The sequence below is a fragment of the Pectinophora gossypiella genome, chromosome 24 (genome assembly GCF_024362695.1).
Source record: "Pectinophora gossypiella chromosome 24, ilPecGoss1.1, whole genome shotgun sequence".
NCBI lineage: Eukaryota > Metazoa > Arthropoda > Insecta > Lepidoptera > Gelechiidae > Pectinophora > Pectinophora gossypiella.
The window spans coordinates 8,579,278-8,599,190 of NC_065427.1; the positions used below are offsets into that span (position 1 = coordinate 8,579,278).

At 38.7% G+C, this 19,913-nt stretch overlaps 4 protein-coding genes across 5 annotated transcripts in view; 1 reads left to right on the forward strand and 3 right to left on the reverse strand.

Annotated features, from left to right (window-relative positions):
• LOC126377827 (uncharacterized) overlaps nucleotides 1–2,708 on the reverse strand; it is an 848,135-nt gene extending 845,427 nt beyond the window's left edge. For both annotated transcript variants that reach the window (XM_050025756.1, XM_050025755.1), the window contains exon 1: nucleotides 2,565–2,708. The gene's annotated coding sequence lies outside the window, so the exon portion shown is untranslated. The remainder of the gene's footprint in view (nucleotides 1–2,564) is intronic.
• Nucleotides 2,709–5,171: 2,463 nt separating this feature from the next.
• Nucleotides 5,172–19,501, reverse strand: LOC126377889 (procathepsin L-like). The gene is made up of 8 exons (XM_050025941.1): nucleotides 19,128–19,501; nucleotides 17,766–17,918; nucleotides 14,763–14,885; nucleotides 14,295–14,428; nucleotides 8,209–8,341; nucleotides 6,722–6,882; nucleotides 5,371–5,505; nucleotides 5,172–5,261 (listed from the first exon to the last, which is right to left on the reverse strand). The coding sequence occupies exons 1-8, from the start codon at nucleotides 19,452–19,454 to the stop codon at nucleotides 5,201–5,203; spliced, it is 1,227 nt and encodes a 408-aa protein (XP_049881898.1). The 5' UTR covers nucleotides 19,455–19,501; the 3' UTR covers nucleotides 5,172–5,200.
• LOC126377895 (uncharacterized) lies at nucleotides 11,840–13,963 on the reverse strand. Its single transcript, XM_050025946.1, has 2 exons — nucleotides 13,494–13,963; nucleotides 11,840–13,194 (listed from the first exon to the last, which is right to left on the reverse strand). Exons 1-2 carry the CDS (start codon nucleotides 13,835–13,837, stop codon nucleotides 12,582–12,584), a joined length of 957 nt encoding a protein of 318 aa, XP_049881903.1. The 5' UTR covers nucleotides 13,838–13,963; the 3' UTR covers nucleotides 11,840–12,581.
• LOC126377920 (trafficking protein particle complex subunit 2) lies at nucleotides 15,048–17,504 on the forward strand. The gene is made up of 3 exons (XM_050025976.1): nucleotides 15,048–15,253; nucleotides 15,908–16,057; nucleotides 17,005–17,504. Exons 1-3 carry the CDS (start codon nucleotides 15,164–15,166, stop codon nucleotides 17,182–17,184), a joined length of 420 nt encoding a protein of 139 aa, XP_049881933.1. The 5' UTR covers nucleotides 15,048–15,163; the 3' UTR covers nucleotides 17,185–17,504.
• Nucleotides 19,502–19,913: the final 412 nt, after the last annotated feature.

Consider the following 19,913-nt stretch of genomic DNA (forward strand, 5'->3'; position numbering starts at 1 on the left):
ATCTGCGATATCTGCTATCTGCGAGGAACTATAATTGGCTTTCTGTGTTTACCGTAAATTGCTACTAAATTAATTATAAGTAAGTAGCTGTTTTTTCTCCGAACATTAAATAAAATAAATAAATAAGATCCTCTGCTGCTCGCATCCAGCGTTTTCTCGCGACCTTCAAAAGGTCATCGGTCCACCTTGCGAGGAATAATAAGGAATAATACTTATTTTAGTGGCCATTTTGTTCCATCTATTTCATTACGCTAATTCAAACGGTTTTATTCTTTTCAACCTTCGCACTAAACCTGGTGGTCGAGGAGCTGGTAGCCTCGACATTCACATGATGAATTTTTGTTTTGATAATAAGTAACTGTGGATTGTTTTCTAAACAAAACACACTATGATGACGCCTATTTCCCGGCGTTTTTCAGCAAAAACCCAATTAAAACACGAAAAATAGAAAATGTGTCAAATCGATTCATCCAGGCGGAAGGAAAAATTCCGAAAATTCTGAAAAGTGAAAAAATTCAACGGAAAAATTCGAACAATTTTGCGTAGTTCTGACAACTTTTATGTTTTTCAATAAAACCGGGCGAGGGTATCATTTTTTTATCCGACACGTGTGGATACCTAATGCGGAATTTTACCGATTATTTTTATTTAAGTAGCTTTGTTTAAAAGCTTAGAGAAATACAATACAAAAACGCAGAAACCATGCTCTCCCTCTATTATTTTTACGTAACTTGTAGATTTGCTGCAGATGGCATTAACTACTCGGTCGGACAAATAGATAACGACCTCCGTGGTTCAGTGGTTGAGCGTTGTGCTCACGATCCGGGTTCGAATCCCGAAGGAGAGATATCACAAAAATCACTTTGTCTGAGGCTACAAGATTCTGAAAAGTTCATAAAAAATTCTGTTGTTTTTATTTATTTTCCGTTTCATACTTTTGCGACGGAAAATTCCACTTGATATCAACTCAGAATCATGGCCAGAATCATCCCTCGAAGTTTTCGTTACGATGTCACTTACACTTTGTATATCTTCTGTATGTTTGTAACTTTAGACTTAAAAATAAACGACAAGCGATAAGGCCGCCATTTGCCATGTACGTAGTTAAGTCTTTTTGTAATTATTTCTTTTTATTTTGGTGCAATAAAGTATATTTGTATTGTATAAACTAACCTCACGCGGCTTCCCTCTTGCCAATAAAGATTTTCCGGAGTTTATCGAGTGTATTTTCTTTCCATCATTAATTGTAAACTCCAGTAGTGGGTTTTAAAAGTAGTGGAACGGGTGGTGAACAGATAAATCGCATTTACGCCTCTCTGACTGCCTTCTCAACTGCACTCAATTAGGTTAGGTTTGAGGCAAAAGTTAGAGAAGCTAGCGGAGCTTCGGATATCGCGATCGGAGTAAGGTCCCATAACATTACACGATTCTTCTTCTTTTCTATCGTGTGGGTTGTGAGGTGGAGTACCAACCCTGGTGTCAGGGTTACTATTGAGCCGCTAAAGGCCCCTGACGTGGCTCATGTAACGACTACTTACATCAGTAAGTAGTAACCGGGACCAACGGCTTAACGTGCCTTCCGACGCACGGATCATCTTACTTTTTGGACAATCAGGTGATCAGCCTGTAATGTCCTAACCAAACTAGGGATCACAAAGTGATTTTTATGATATGTCCCCACCGGGATTCGAAACCGGATTACGCGATTCATCGGGCACGATGCGTCGGGATCGGGCGGTGCATTTTATAATGAACCGGCTGTTGCCCGCGGCTTCGCTCGCTTTAAATTCGGGGTAATACGGTTCGCCTTTTCTAATGTACCAATTCCTACCTTGAAAACTGCGAACAGTCCTAAGGATATACTTACTTAAAACTTCACAATTTTTGAAGGGGTTAGGGGCAGAATTCCAAATAAATAATGCATGATTTTTTTGTTAGTCACACATAGTCCGCATACAAATTTTTAGCTTTCCACTTTTTCCAGCTTACGACATCGTATTAACAGTGGCTGCGAGTTGTCTTTGATTACTTGTGGCTCTGGCCACTCTATTAGGGATTACGAGCGTGAGTTTATGTATGTATGTACTTTGTAAATTGCGGAATGCTTCTTACGAACTTCCACCCTCAATTTTAAGGAAGTGGGGGGGTTAGAAAGAGATAAAAAGTAGCCTATGTCACTCTCTATCCCTTCAAGTACCTCCACTTGAAAAATCACGTCAATTCGTCGCTCCGGTTTGCCGTGAATGACGGACATACAAACAGACACACACACTTTCCCATTTATAATCATCATCTTCATCATCATCACCAGCCCATTAACGTCCCCACTGCTGAGGCACGGGCCTTCCCTAAGGATGGATAGGGAGATCGGGCCTTAAACCATCACGCGGGCTCAGTGCGGATTGGTGGTTAATAACGACTGTTAATGCAGCCGGGACTACGGCTTAACGTGCCTTCCGAAGCACGGAGGAGCTTGAGATGAAAACTTTTTTTTTGTGGTCACCCATCCTAAGACCGGCCCATTTATAATATTAGTAATTTATAATGGATATTTATGTACTTACATCTGGTGCGCAGTCACACCCCGGACACTTCGTACAGAACACCTCGTTTTACACAGACACTACACATTCACTTTATCGTACACAGACGCCATACGATTGAAGACTAAAGTAACACCGAAGGGGGTGAGGTAAACCTAGCTCAGCCGCTGGTGGGGAGCGGAGAGTCGCCGTTCTGTACGTAAATAGTATTGCACCTTATTCTAGGCCACCAATTTGCCATACATTTACGTATAATATATGCAGGGTGTTAGTGACATCGTAACGAATATTCAGGGGGATGATTCAGACCATGATTCTGGGTTAATATCAAGTGGAATTTTTCGTCGCAAATTTTATGATTTTTTTTTAGTTTTTTATTATTTTCAATTCTATTCGTTTGCGATAGAAAATTCCACTTGACATTAACTCAGAATCATGGTCTGAATCATCCCTCAAAGTTTTCGTTACGATGTCACTAACACCTTGTATAAGTCTAAGTAGTTATTGCCATCAGAGGCAAAACGATAAGTCACGTTAGAAATCGCTTATTGTAATAAGTTAAGGTCGACGGCCGACCTCATCAACCCTGTCAGAGCGGTCACGAACTGAAAACACGTCTCACACTCACCCTGACGTTTAGAAACTAAATAAAAAAAGGAGGTATCTGAATAATATCCAATGTTTTCTAACTACCCGCACTTCTCTATTGATGTGTTAAGGTCAAAGTCAAAGTTAAGATAAAGTACCTATCGTATTATGCTACTGAAGGACTTTCCAGGAATTGACCAAATTGGAGATGTCCTTAGAAAAGGTTTAATACGATCTACTCTGAACCGGTGTGCGCGTATGAAGCGATTGATGAATGTGGAGGAAGCAAGAGAAGTGTGTCAGGATCGAAGCAAATGGAATTCTATAGTCTCTGCTTGCCCTGGTGGAAAATAGGCGTGAGTTTATGAATTGATGAGGACTTTCCAGGCTATACCAGGGTTGATGAGGTCAATTATCGACCGCACAATCGCAACCCACACGAGAGAGAGAAGGACTTCTTCGTTATAACGTTGTCATGGTTACTTCTCTATTTAAGTGTCAACGTTATACTTACTTGATAAAGTATGATAAGCATCGTAACGTTAGTTATTTCACTGTTATTAAGTTACAGGACTTTCCAGGCTACGTTTCCCAAAAACAATATAGATGGCGTTACTCACGTTCCGGAGGTTCTGGGTTCGAAGCCCGGTGGGGACATATCACAAAAATCACTTTGTGATCCCTAGTTTGGTTTGGATATTACAGGCTGATCACCTGATTGTCCGAAAGTAAGACGATCCGTGTTTCGGAAGGCATGTTAAGCCGTTGGTCCCGGTTACTACTTACTGATGTATGTGCGTAGTCGTTACATGAGACATGTCAGGGCATTCCTGCAGTGTCCTAAACACTAAAGATCAGTGATTTTTGTATGTCCTCACCGGGATTCGAACCCAGGACCGTAAGCCCAACGCTCAACCACTGGACCACGGAGGTCGTTAACAAGCCCCGATTCAAAATAAGCAACTTTTCTCACAACTTCCACCAACCGCAAACCTCAAATGAACGCGAATAGTTCGTATTCAGTGGAGCGGTCGAGTGGAGAAAACTGTTATAAGTGAATTAAGATTTAACTCCACTAACTCCACCCCACTAACTAGCAACCACGCTAATTTGTAGATAGTTTTTAATGAACGCTTGGTTTTAGTTTTACTAGTTTCATTCATTTGAATTGTCTCTCGCTATGTAGTTAGATTTAGTAAGTTTTACGAGTATTTCAGTGATAAACTGCTAATACTTCTACAGTAATTATTCATACTTAAAAACATAACATAAACAGCCTATATACGTCCCACTGCTGGGCACAGGCCTCCTCTCAATCAACCGGAGGGGGTATGGAGCATACTCCACCACGCTGCTCCACTGCGGTTTGGTGGAGGTGTTTTTACGGCTAATAGCCGGGACCAACGGCTTAACGTGCCCTTCGAAGCACGGAATCAACTTACTTTTTCGGACAATCAGGTGATTCAAGCCTGAAAAGTCCTTACCAAACAAAGGACAGTCTCACAAAGTGATTTCGACAATGTCCCCATCGGGAATCGAACCCGGACCTCCAGATCGTGAGCCTAACGCTCTTACCACTAGACCACGGAGGCTGTTAGGTTATCCATACTTACTAATACATATTATAATTGGGAAAGTGTATGTGTCTGTATTAGTTTGTTCGCCTTTCACGGCAAGACGGAGCGACGAATTGACGTGTTTTTTTTAAGTGGAGATAGTTGAAGGGATGGAGAGTGACATAGGCTACTTTTTGTCTCTTTCTAACATCCCCATTTCCATAAAATGGGGGGTGGAAGTTCGTATGGAGAACCCCGCAATATTCAAGGTAGAAAGCTAATAATTCGACTTCACAGTGAAAGTCGCAAACGTTCTCTGAATGAATGAATGAATGAATTTTAGAATTGTTTTCCAGTTCATGTTTATACTTATCATTCACGTGCTCAGCTCAGTGAAGGACAACATCCTGGGAAATGCGTTTCCAAGACACCTTTTCCGTCTGTAAAACTACTTACTTATTTAAAAAAAAGAAAAGTCTATGACTATTGCTTATAAAAATGTTTATTTTCTTCTTACAATTCTACATAAGCTGCCATGTTGGCAACACCACATCGGTTGAATCCTCTCCTGATTCTGAAAACGGAAAGTTAAAATAATAATAATAATTCCGATCACCGCTACACTTATGCCATCTATTGTCGCCGAGCTAGAGTCCTAACACCCTTAATAAGTAAGTAAATACCTGATATATCCATCTTCTCCCCAATTGGGCCCCCACCAGTTGAGTAGCAGCCAGTACTGGCGTGTGTAGCCGACCAACAGCATGGCGTGGTTCAGCTTCCACGGGGTACAGAATGGGTCGTCGTAGATGCCGCTTCTGCGAACACACCATAAGATCAAGACTTTATTCCAATCTGGTAGTGAGAGGTACAACCATCGCAAGATGAACTAAGTACCCACACCTCACCGAGCTATCTGTTAGCTCAAACTGGATGACAGCGGCAGCGGCGCGGCGGCGATGTCGAATCGGCGACAACGCATTTTCGATTGTAGGTCTTTTGTTTCTTACGATTTACTATGGACAAAAGAAGATCTGAATCCCTATAATGAACAAAGGAAAAAAGGCGACTTTCAAACGCAGAGACACCGCTCGACTAGAGCGCACCGCTCGTATCCCGCTCGCCGCGCCGCTGCCATCGTGAACACTTCAATATAAGTCTTAGCATTTAAACGCGCCGCTCCCCGCACCGCCGCCGCCGCCGCGCCGCTGTCATCCAGTTTGAGGCCTTAGACCAACGTGATAGGTGGTCAGCCGTATTGCCGTCTATAATGGCCTAGCCAACTGTGTTAAACTGTCTTTTAAAATACTGAAGAGCTGTAGTAGATCACTTGGAAGAACGCTTCACTCTCACTGTGAGCTCGCAAGTTCGAATCCCAGCTAAACCAATGATGTTCGAATCCACGTTTGGATCATAAATGATTATCACGTGCTCTGCGGTGAAGGAAAACATCGTGAGAAAACCCACATTCCCGAGAAATAGATAGATAATACGTTTATTTGGGACAACAGTACAAGTAGGTTACAACCAATCAGTCAAACATACAGTTTGAAACATAACAATAACAAACCACTTAGAAGTCTGAAAGAGTAATCTAGTTAAGTACCGCCGTCCCAAAATAGGCCCTAGCTCAGCATTTGCTGCGGAAACGCGGAACGAGTCGCAGCGCTGTTATTCTACTAGTACCTGTCGCGAGTAGTACGTTTCGATATTTCGTTTGGATATAGTCATGAGCCTTCGTGGTCCAGTGGTTACAGCGTTGGGCTCACGACTTGGAGACCCGGGTTCGTTTACCGATGGGACATTGTCGAAATCATTTTGTGAGACTGTCCTTTGTTTAGGACTTTGCAGGCTTGAATCACTTGGTTGTCTGATAAAGCAAGATGGTTCCGTGCTTCGTTCGTCCCGGCTTTAACCCGTAAAACACCTTCGCCAACCCGCAGTGGAGTATGCTCCCCCTCTGGTTGATTGAGGGGAGGCCTGTACTGTGCCCAGCAGTGGGACGTATATAGGCTGTTTATGTATGTTACTTACCGATACAGCTGAAATGTGAACGGTTCGGCATTCACGGCGACAGGGAGGGGGCCAATTGTGGCCAGCGCTCGTTGCATGGCGCGCTCGTCTGATGGAGGCAGCAGCGACCAGCGCCGGGGCTTCGCCCTTACGAACAGCCTGCTGTAGTTGCAATGGCCTTTCTGGAAGCAAGCTCACAACTTTATCTGTCCAAAAGAGGGGCTTTTTGGCGGGAAACGGGAACGGGACAGTTGCTTTCTTCATTGAATAATCTAAATAATTAATACGAAGTGGTGTTTTGTGGTTAATGATCGCGTTAAGTTAGTCGGAAGACATTCGCGAGTGTTATTATATCGGAGTATTCAATAAACAAAGTGTATCTGCCTATTTCGCTTCGTGCCAGGAAGCCGCTTCATAACTCGAAAGTTTATGCGACTTTTGAGTTAATTCGTTTGGAGGGTGGGGGCTTAGGTTTCATCATCATCATCTTTCATCATTTCATCAATCATCAAGAAAAAAAATACGTAAGACATGGCTGTATGGGCATAGTTCCCTTTGCCTTACCCTTCGGGGAAAACCAAAACAAAAAAAAATGTCCAAAAGAGGTACTTTCCAGGCTACGTTTCCCAACAGTGGCCCTGGGACAATATTTGAGTGGTGCGGGTCCTCAAAGTGGCACCCTTAACCCCTTAAAATAAAAAATGTTGTTTACGGCCTCCGTGGTCTAGTGGTTAGAGCGTTAGGCTCACGATCTGGAGGTCCGGGTTCGATTCCCGATGGGGACATTGTCGAAATCACTTTGTGAGACTGTCCTTTGTTTGGTAAGGACTTTTCAGGCTTGAATCACCTGATTGTCCGAAAAAGTAAGATGATTCCGTGCTTCGGAGGGCACGTTAGGCCGTTGGTCCCGGCTATTAGCCGTTAAAACACCTCCACCAACCCGTATTGGAGCAGCGTGGTGGAGTACGCTCTATACCCCCTCCGGTTGATTGAGGGGAGGCCTGTGCCCAGCAGTGGGACGTATATAGGCTATTTACGTTTACGGCCACCCAGTATGAGCCCGATGAAGTTGGTTTGCGGATAAGTCACTGTCCTGTGGTACACTGGCTTGCTTCTTAATCAGGGAGCGCCGGTTTGAACCCCGGTACCGGATGAGTTATTAATTTATCTTAATTGCAGTTTTCACTAGCGCAATTGGCTCGACTATTATAGTTCGTACCCTCAATCTTTCAATTATTATTTTTTACATTTTTCCTCACCTTATGGTTGTCTGGAAGAAATCGCTTTAAGCGATAAAGCCGCCATTTGCCATGTACTTAGTTAAGAGACTTTTTGTAATTATTTCTTTTTATTTTGGTGCAATAAAGTGTATTTGTATTGTATTGTATTGTAGACGGCGATACGGCTCACCTTTCACGTTGGTCTAACAGAAAGCTCGGTGTGGCGTGGGTACTTAGTTCATCTTGCGATGGATGTAAGACTACCCCATGTGATAATATAAATCATACCTTTCCAAAGTAAGGGTAGTCCTTCTCCATGATGAGTCCCTCCCTGGCGACGTATCGGAGGGCCGCTCTGAGGGACCCGCCCTCACAGCCCATGTTACCGTCTCCATAGCTGCAGTCTACTATCTGCTGGGGACTGAAATAAGGATGTTATGGTCGTGGTTTGAAGAAATTTTGTCCCTTCGCTTGTGCCCGCGAGATCGGGAAGCTAGGACTTCTTGTTGTAATAAATGACGTATAATAATACAAGGTGTTAGTGACATCGTAACGAAAACTTTGAGCGATGATTCAGCCCACCATTCTGAGTTGGTTGATATCGAGTGGAATTTTTAACGACTTCAGAACAGGAGGAAGTTCTCAATTCGACCGTATATATGTTTTTTTTTATGTTTGTTCGGGCATAATCCGTCGCAAAGGTTGGATCGGAAAATAATTAAAAATTTTCATGAATTTTCGAACAGGAAAATCGACTTGATATCAACTCAGCATTATGGTCAGAATCGTCCCCCTCAGTATTGGATACACGATGTCACTAATACCCTGTATGCCCGCCCTGCTATGTCAGGGGCCTTTGGCGGCTCAATAATAACCCTGATACCAGGGTTGATGTGGTTGGTAATCCACCTCACAACCCACACGATAGAAGAAGAATACCCTGTATGTTGTTGAGGTGGCGCAGCGGCAAACGCGCTCGGTCTGCGATTGTTGAAGTTAAGCAACTTTCGCAATGGCCGGTCATAGGACGCGTGACCAAAAAAAATAAAAGTTTTCATCTCGAGTGGAGTTCGCTTAAAGTTGTTATTTTTTAAAATACAGTTTACTTTTAGCTAGGAGATATACACTTCTCATCAAAAAAATCGAAACACTTCCGTTTTCATTGTTTCTGTCCGAATTTAACACAAAAAAGAATTCATACGATGAAAAAAAAATACATAAATGTATAGCTGGCAGTTTGGCCATTACAGTAATAAGCGAAAATTCTAAATTCAAAATTAGAATTTCATTTGTTTATCTTATAAACGAAAGGAATCACTGTTTTGAGACAAATGTGTGTTTAGGGTTGGAGTACATTTAGCGTTTAAAAACTAAAAAATTGGCGCCTATCCTTAAACTTTTTGTTTTTTATTTTAATACTGTGACTTTGGGACGTCTGAAAAAAGGTTTTTTTTCTAAAACGTATGGATACTTCGCCCACAGAAGCCGCCCAAGTTGTGGCATTGCTGGATTCTGGCCTTAGTCAGCGTGTTGTGGCTGCAAGACTGCATCTAAGCCTGTCATCTGTTCATAGAGTCTATAAACGTTATCGGGAGACTGGTTTGTTCACGCGCCGTTCAGGATCTGGCAGGAATCGGGTCACTTCTGAGCGAGATGATCGATTTATTGTAACAACTTCTTTAAGAAATAGACGCCTTAACGCTTTTCAACTGCAGCAGCGGCTTCGTGTTGTACGAAGGGTGGCTGTAAGTGACTCTACAATTAGAAGAAGGTTGAAGGATCGTGGACTGGTACCGCATAAGCCAGCAAATGGGCCGAAATTAACTGCAGACCATCGAAGAGCGCGCCTTAACTTTGCACGTGAGCACCTAAATTGGTCATACCTACAGTGGAGCAAAGTTCTCTTTTCTGATGAGTGTAAAATTATGCTGTATGGTAACGACGGAAGGAACAAGGTCTACAGAAGAGACGGAGAACGCTATGCACAATGCTGCATTGAAGAAAAGGTCAGCTATGGTGGCGGTTCGTGGACGGTTTGGGGAGGAATCAGCGCCGACGGTAAGACAGAGCTTGCTTTCGTGTCTGGGCCACGTCTGCCTGCACTAAACTGTCATCGGTACGTCGAAGAGTGTCTCGAGCCTCATGTGATGCCCTATGCACATTTTATTGGCAACGGCTTCATATTCATGCACGACAATGCTAGGGCTCACACCGCGGGCGTCGTACGAGATTATCTTAACGAAGTCGATATCTCTATTATGGAATGGCCAGCAAGAAGCCCGGACATGAATCCCATTGAACATCTGTGGGATGAATTAAAGAGACGAATTCGAGCAAGAGATCCTGCCCCAGAAACACTTAGCCAGCTGCAAGATGCAATCCAAGAGGAATGGGACAATATACCACAGCATGTGATCGTGACTCTCATCCGATCGATGAAGAACCGTATGGAAGCAGTAATTAGAGCTCGGGGAGGGAATACAAGTTATTAAATAAACGTTTTTTAGCTTTTTTTTTCATTTACGTGTGTTGTTTTATCCATTTCCTTTATACTCCATACGGAATAAAAATGACTCATTTAACAAAATACGAAACCTATGAAAAATTCATTTAAATTTAGAACATTAACATTAAGATTTGATAAGCTCATATTACTCACTATTAAACGACATTTAACATTTATTCCTAAATGTACACATTTTTCTGATAATCCTGACAAAACGTAAACTTGCAAGGTGTTTCGATTTTTTTGATGAGAAGTGTATTTGTATAAAACGTTTAAATAAATATTTAAGTACGGGATTTATTTCTATTGCACTGTGCACTTCTGACGTATGTCGACCGCCAGCATGTTGTAGGGGAAGTAACTCCAAGACGGGTACCCGCCCAAGAAGAGTAGGCCACGCCACGTTGGCAGTACGCGCCTTATACCGATCTTAGTCAATGCGTTCGATAGCCCCCAGCCCCGTGTGACTCCGGGCTGGCGTCTGAGAACACATACGGTACGCTTTCGCGGAGCGTTCTGTCACCGAAGTAGTTGGTGACTCGTAGTACAACATACCACTCTCAGACGACGCCCTGAGCCGAGGTTCACGCCCAACTGGGCACCCTCCTGTTGTCTTAAACGTTGTACCGGGTGAGAGCCTTCAGCGCTCCCCATTTGTCCGGCCAAGTAGTTAATGCCATCTACGGCAAATCTACAATAAGTCACGTCAAAAAAAAAGGTACAATATGCCTGCCCGTCGACATCGTCCACGTACACTGGCCATCTCAATAAGTTCTGTATACGTATGTTCTGCCGTCACTGCTGGGCACAGGCCTCCCCACAATCAACCAGCGAGGGTATGGAGCGTATTCACACCATGCTGCTGCGGGTTGGTATTTTATTATGCCTTTGCAGCCTAACACCTTGCCTGTGTCTCACGCGAATTCACCTCTCATGCATGCGTGCTTTGCGTCTCCTCTCCGCAATGTTGGAATCGACACCACATTGTGATGTGTTCGCTGGCAGATGGTGGAGTGTATGGAGAGAGTGTTTGGCCTTTTGCGAGAAGATTTGTTAATGATTTACTGTTTTGTTTTGTTTTCCATTATTATTATTTTTTTGTGTGATAGTTTACCTTCTAATTTTGAAATTGTATTTTTTTTAGTGTTTTTCATGTTCATAGTCTTATTTTTCTTTTTGTTTCTTTTTTCATTCATTGTTTATTTTGTGTTATATTAGTTTTTATATTGTTTTTTTTTTCTCGTCATACAGCGCATTGGTGTACACTGTAATGTTGTATGTACCTTTATAAATAAATAAATAATAATAAATTAAGTACCGTAGATTAAAAAAAAATAAAATGTGTTTCCCTACCAACTCTCTCTGTATTTTAAGTGTGGTAAGGCTGTAAAAATGACAAATAAACTGCATGGATGTTTTAGCTCAAAAAAGTTTATTAAAAAGAAATACATTATCTAACATGACAAAGAGATACAAAGACAGAATCACACACCATGTAAACCACTATTTGGAGAACCTTAGCAAACCGCTCGATACGAGACGCCTTAAACAACTACATATATTGGATAACCTATCACAATAAAGGCTATCCAACAATGGAAGGACAAGTATCACTCAACATATTATAATACCATAATAAAACCACCATACCATAATATAATACCATACAAAAGAACTATGGAAAGTCCATAAGTTTATAAATTTAAAAAAATACAATATGCAAATACAAGATTTATAAATTTTACAAATAAGAAAATACAATCAAAAGAGAACCAATCACCATTAATAAAATATATATATAAATTCTAAAATGTAGAATAGGTACTTTTTTTGTGGATAATGATCGCATTAAGTTAGTCGGAAGACATTCGCGAGTGGAGTATTCAATGAACAAAGTGTATCTGCCTATTTTCGCTTCGTGTCAGGAAGCCGCTTCATAGCTCAAAAGTTTATGCGGACTTTTGAGTCAATTCGTTTGGGGTTCGGAGTAGGAGTCTACTCCGAGGGTGGGGGCTTAGGTTTCATCATCATCACCTTTCATCATTTCATTAATCATCAAGAAAAAAAAATACGTCAGACATGACTGTATGGGTATAGTTCCCTTTGCCTTACCCTTCGGGGAAAACCAAAAAAGAAAAAATAGGTACTTATTTATTTAAACTTCATCTTTGTCAGCAGAAAGACACGGAACCTCTTGCTTCTCTTGGCGACTAGCCGCAAGCTTATCGTAAAAGGTTTTGATAATTTTCCTATCCTGAAGACGCATGTAAAGTGGTGTACTGTTTACAGTATCCGGTGATTTGGCATCTTCTTCTTCTAATTTCTTGAATTCCTCCCTGATATGTTCAATAAACAAACGTTTAGTATCTTGGACGAGGTATTTATCCATCGCTTTAGCTAGGCTTTGACAAGTACTATCATTCAATTCCTTCTCTCTTTTAATAAATTTATTAGCATCCCGTTTTGAAATGCCTCGCAAATAGTAGTCTTTACAACACTTATGATAAGCGATATTAAAATCTTTAGAAAATGAATTTATCTTTTTTAACAATCTTTTGTCTTTAAGTGTTGTGGCTGCAGTTTTCAATACAGTTTCGGTTTGTTTATCAACACCTAATATGAGGGGAACTCTACGGCCATAATTCAGTCTTTTCGATTTCTTACAAAGAAAGCATTTCAATTGTGAAAAATCTTCCTCGGTGACATAGTAAAACGGTTCGCTGCAAACTTCATCACAAAGATCCTCAAAGTCGCTTGACTCATCCACTCTGAAAATGAACAATAAAAAACCTGATTATTAAAAAAACAAAATTTGTGGCAATAAATAATAAATTCAAGTCTTTTGTTTTAATTTCAGAAACTTCTAAATTCAAAAATATCATAGATCATTAACTAATAATGACTATGATTCATTACATAGGAGAAAAGTTAACCGTCTGTCACCATATCCATCTTAGGACTTTGTAGTCTTTGTATCAAGAGTGGTAGCAAGTTATTATCGGAATACTTGTGGCTGTGCCCATCAGGGATAGCAAGCGTGTATTTATGTGTGGTATTTTGTACTTACTCGTCTGTCGACGCAACAGCCTCAGTTGTCGAAGAAGGAGCAGCAGCATGTGATTCGATGTTCTTGTTAGTATCCTCAACTTTATTTTCTTCATTCTTTTGAAAATCTGCAGGTATTTGAATCGCTGTAAATAACTTATAGCACTTCGCGTGATATCCTTCATTTAACGATTCATCCGAAAGTTCAATATTATTGTATTTTTTCCGTGATTTTCTAACGTTAGGCTTGCTCCGACAATACTCCATAACAGTCTTGCATTTTTTCAATGTTTCCGACGTGAATTTAATCGTTTTTTTATCAGTATTCTTTTCACAAAATACGCATTTTGTATTATTTTCACTCATCGTCGTGATAATGAAATCACAAAACTTATTTCAAAACAAATAAACAAAAAAATCGAAGGCGTCCGTAGGTAGGTACTTTACAGTAAAGATAAAAAATAACACGAACAAATAAATTACACTAGGTACTAAAGCCTAATGCGCATGCGTGACGCAATACGCGCGCGTCATTAGCTCTGATGGCAGCGTAAGTAGAAAGTGCGAGAGAGTGAGAGATAAAAAAAAGACTTGTAAGAGTGAAAGAGGAAGAGAAATTAAAGCAATCCATACTATATTTAATTTTTACGTCAACGTGCATAAAGTGCATAAAACTGCAAAATTCTTTATGTTGTTGTAAGTCAATTGTGTATGTTTTTCTAACAATATATTTTTTACTATTCTGATCAGCTTGGCGAGCACACAATTCCATTGAATTTAATCTCCCTTCTAAAATGTTTAATGTATTTAGGTAGGTAAGTACCTTAATTCTCCCCATTTCTTATGTTTCTTATACAGCTGTGCCTGAACAGCATGAGTGATAGCAAAGGCGTAGCAGGCCCCACATTGAGACTGCTCCTCACGACGTGGTGTAAAACCCTTGGCTCGCCAGTCCACCTGTGGATTTAAAGACTAGAAGACGAAACGTTTCTCACGTGTATAAGTATGATATTATGACCTACAGTATGGAAATAATTGAAGTCAAATCACCAAATGTCACCACCGTAACATCATATTATTATTTACGTGCTCTCCGAAGCATAGCTTGGCTGACCTATAATGATAGTTACTATTTATAACTTTACAATATGTGTACTGTTGGTATACCTATCTAAATAAATAAATAAATTAAGAAAAACTGGGCGTTTGCGAAAAGACAAAAGATCCTAGGATACTTTTCCGTTCACGGTAACAATGATGACTTTCGGAATGTTTTTAGACTTTTACTTACTTGTCTAGGTACTCTGCGATGCAAGTTTTTGCGGTAAGCTGTTCTATGGCGGTCTTCCGCCGGATCGAAGAGAAATGGTGTCTCTATCAATTTCAATATCTTCTTGAAGTAATCAGTTGTTCCCTGAAAATTATAATTGTTTCGGTAAAATCATAGACATATAAGAGTAAAAATATACCTACTGTTGCATCATTTTACAAAGTAAGCGAATTTAACAGCTTGCTGCCTTTTGCATGAAAAATAAAACGCGCATTCATTGTTGCTAGGCGAAAAATATTTCTTCGTTTGACATTTAGCGTTCTATGTGTCAAGTCAAATTAATTTCGAAAATTGTTCTGTTCTTTAATACTGTTTTAAATAAATGGGCGTATTTTAGCGTAATTTAATATAAGTATTACACAATGGCAGGGACGTATTACTTTGTTATCGTCGGTCACGCAGACAATCCAATCTTCGAAATGGATTTTATTCCAGTGACCAAAGAAGTTAAGGTACCTAAGCAACTTTTGTTATTGCTTCATGTATCAGAGTTTATTTATTCCTAATATACTGTAACCTGTATTGTCCCTAATAAATATAGTACACCTTACGAGCCGTGAATGTGTTTTACAATACTCTAGCAAAATCTTCTGCATGTGATGTAGGTAGGTATTTTCTGCTTACTACTGCAACCCATATTTACAATACTGTGTATTCTGATCATAATCTACTGGAGTGGACTGAGTAACACATGTTTAAAGAACGACTTGCTGCCATTCCTGAATTTACAATGTCATAGGGCTTTTCACTGGGTCAAAGATAAATTATAAAATGCTAATCTAATAATCAATCTCATTATTATTTTTAACATATTTTCGATTTTTATTACGAATTAAGTAACAATGAGGACAGTGTTACTATACAAATTCCATAGAAAATCAATTAGGTAATGAAAATGTTTTAATATGTAAAAAGTCACTTGTTTAAATAAGTTACAAAATGGCTTATTGTAAAATTAATTCAGAATCATTGGTATGGGTAGTATACTAAGTAACTGCAGCTATTAAGTAAACACTTTAATTATCTTTTAAGTAATCTTGCCCATTCGTTAATTCCCAAATGAATAACCATCTTTTACCCCATTTTTATCTTTATCACCTTTACAGAAAGAAGACAACCGACATCTAAACCAGTTCATAGCTCATGCAGCGTTAGACCTGGTAGACGAACACATGTGGAAGGTGACCAACATGTACCTCAAGTCCGTGGACAAGTTTAACCAGTGGTTTGTGTCCGCGTTTGTTACTGCTAGTCAGGTGAGACGTGTTCATAGATTCACCATCTCCATAGTGTTATCCTGTTTTTCACAGGGTCCTCTTATCTAATCTGAAGATATGACAGGTCCAGTTTTTACAGAAGTGACATGTTCGTATAATTAAAAAAATATAAAGTGGGGTGGTAAGTCAATTTTGTATGAAAACCGTTGTCACCACTGGTTAGAAATATGTGATGCCTATGCCAGATACTGATACCGTCAAAATTGGCGAGACTGTAATCTAATTCAATAATATTTTAATTTTTCATTTTGAAAATTTTTGATTGATTTTTTAAATTTAAATATTTGGAAGTTTTATGACATTTGTAGGTACAGTAAAATTTTGGGCAATGCGTTCCATGGTTTCATAGTCATTCTATTAAAATGGAAATCAATCTTTATGTTCAGTGCATGTTTGTTGGAGTGTTGCCTAGCCAGGTACACAAATGATAATAAAATACTGGATTTTACAGTATTATTCTGTATATGGTTATCTTTTTGGCCTATATTCTCTGCAAGTAGTATTGTGATGCCTATGTCTAAAAGATATTTTTTGCCAAAAGTTTTCTTGGCAACATTTTTTCTTTTATATTATTTTCTCATGCAATGTCACAACACCCTATATACTTACTTATTTACCTATGGACTTTGTCGATAGGGCCATGGGCCATGTTTCTTTTGTATCTTCCCAACTATTGTAATATTATCCTAGTTTATTCAAGTACAGTCTGCTTATCATCGCATCCAACAAGGCAACAAGTTTTATTATATTGATTATATTTATGCTAAAAGATGATGTAGCCAAAATATGAAAAAAGAAAAAAAAAGAAAAACGTTGATGTATTTCTATTACATATCTATATCTGTGTCAATTAATTAAATGCATCTGTGTAAATAAAGATTAATAAAAAAAAGAAACTAACTAAAAAAAAATTGTTACAATTTCAGATGCGGTTTATAATGGTCCACGACGCTCGCAATGAAGACGGGATCAAGAATTTCTTCACAGATGTTTACGAAGCATACATTAAATTGATGCTAAATCCATTCTATAAGGAAAATACCTCTATTACACTGCCAGCATTCGAAAAGAAAGCTCAGTTTTTAGGAAAGAAGTATTTAACATAGTTAAAAATATTTTATGTATTTATGAAGGATATTGTTTACAAAGTTTCAGTTGAAAAATAGAATTCTCGTTAAAATAATCGAAACACGTTCTTTTTTCAGAACACGATTTTAAATTTTAAATTCGTATTTCGAACATTGATATTGAGAATTTAAAATCTTGTATTATTTTTGTTTTTCTGATAATCCGAACTATAATCTTGTGATGTTTCGATTTTTTTTATGAGAAGCGTAGATTATTTATCAATGTAACGTTAAGTATAATAAACATTGTTTAATTGTAAATATAGGACTAATATAATAAATCTGTTTATTAAATTGTTTGTTACATTTTCATTATTGCTTTCATGCAGTCCTATTATGAAGTAAAAGATTTTTCCTTTGCAATGTCATTCATTACATTTTGTTTTTTTACTTGCAAGCCAGAGACATCTGTTAAAAACTAATTGCACTAAGTTCCAGAACCATCTAGCTTTTATTTTTTAGAGCCATCTACCTTTTTTTTTTTCAGAACTACCAATAGTACCCATATCCATATTCATACTCCAACATACAGATAAAAGTAAGCATTTTATTTTCGTTACCAAATCTCCAAGATGATTTAGATGTAAGGAGTAGGACTGGAGTCCAGATAGATACTGCTGGTTATGTCTCGCGACTCTTCGAAGATTATCCCACCAGGTAGAGAATGCTGCCATCTCGTGTTCAAGAGAGAGATACTGCTTCTTGAAGACTGACTGAAAAGATCACAATAATGTACTTACTGCCGCTTTGTCCAGCCTAGTAGTTAATGCCATTTGCGGCAAATCTACAATAAGTCACGTCGAAAATAAAAAATAGAATGTGCCGGTGCTGATAACAGCACACACCATCTATCTTTATTTTAAGTTATACCTGTCATTTTCTTATCCCCCGTAAAAGGACAGGTAATTAACAGACATAAAATTTATTAAACACACGTCAATTTTATGCAGAAATTTAAACTACCCTCTCAAATTTTTAAATTGGCCAATAACACAGTCAAACAGGTTGCATACTAGCGAGATGCGTCCGATTCCTTTAGGTCCAAAACGTCTACTTCCCGAAAGGACAACTCCCAAAATGACCACTCTCCCAAAACGTCTACTTCCCGAAAGGACAACTCCCAAAATGTCTACTTCCCACATCGACTACTTTCTAAAAAATTCAGAATAAGTATGCAAATTTTTGGAAAGTAGTAGTGTCCAGAAATATAGGTTTTAAGGGTGTATGGCCCAGGTTATTCATCCATGATCCATTCATTTTAAAATTAACAACTGGTAATCATTCGGCCCTTTCCTTTTCGGCAGATAAGAAAATGGCAGGTAGGTATAACTAAAAATTAGGAGGTGTCAGGAATCATGGCCAGTACCTATAAAGGTTTTATTTAGATTTTTTTTGATAAGAATGTTTCTCATGTCTGTTCTAACATAACATAACATAACAAATACTTTATTGCACAAACAGGAAAAAACAAAATACAAAACAAAAGAGAAATAGAATTAGTACAATAGGCGGCCTTATTGCTAAGTAGCAATCTCTTCCAGGCAACCTTTAAGTATAGGAGATATTGAATATTAGGTAATATAGCGGGATAGTGCAGCATGGGAATACTTGTGCATATAAAAATAAATACACTTTTGACTACATAATAATAATACACATAATTATAATTATTATAATAAATAAATATCACTACTTAAACTACTACATATACTATGGAAGAAAAGGAGTAGATAGATTATGAAGATGAAGAGGAAATAGAGGTAAGGAAATGCGCCTTGACTTGCCGTTTAAAGGACTCCAATGACGAAGCTCTCCTAATGCTTTCAGGCAGAGAATTCCACAATCGGACGGCTTGCACCGTGAAAGACTTGGAGTAGAAAGTTCTATTGCGTATACATATAAAAATAAATTCAATATCTTACCTTATATTCGAGCCAATGACTTTTAGACACATTTTCATTTACCAACAGTCCACTTAAGATGTGTTCATTTATATAACTTGCTCCATAATCACTGTCAACCCCGCAAGCACTAACATTCACGTACTTTATATATTCACCAATCCTTTGAGTTTTGTCAAAAACATTTACAGTTTTACCCACAAAACTATTTAGTTTTAACTTAGTGCATCTCGGTAAACGATGATTTTTGTACTTGTCTAAAATATTAGAAATTCTATGTGAAGTTTCGGATATATTAAAAATGGAATTTACTAAAGCTATTTGTGTGAAAAATGCGAATAAAATCATTGTTAATTAGGTACTGAAACGAATTATTACGTTGTTTTGTTAGTAGGTACGGAATACATTACGCAATGAATGATCGTGCATGTAGGTTTTGCAGAATTGCGTTTTCAAGTTAGGTATGAGTATGACTAATTTTCAGTTTTGCAATTTGATTACACAATGACGTCTTCAAAAAGGCGTGGATATTGGTTGTTTTTTTTTCTATATCGCTTAACTTTTGTATTTTATAAAGGCGGTAAAATATTTCAAATATTGCTTTTTTTCCTTTGCCCATTTAAGGGTCAGGCGGAGGTCATAAGACCATCCTGCCTAGTTATAAGTTTTTATTTTGAAAAAGTAGACAGTAATGTAGTTGTTATAAAAAAATATAGTATATAGTTATTCAATGTTAAAAAAAATATTTAAAAATACTGCATTTAATTAAATTTCGTTTAACAGTTCTAAAAATACGGAAAACATATA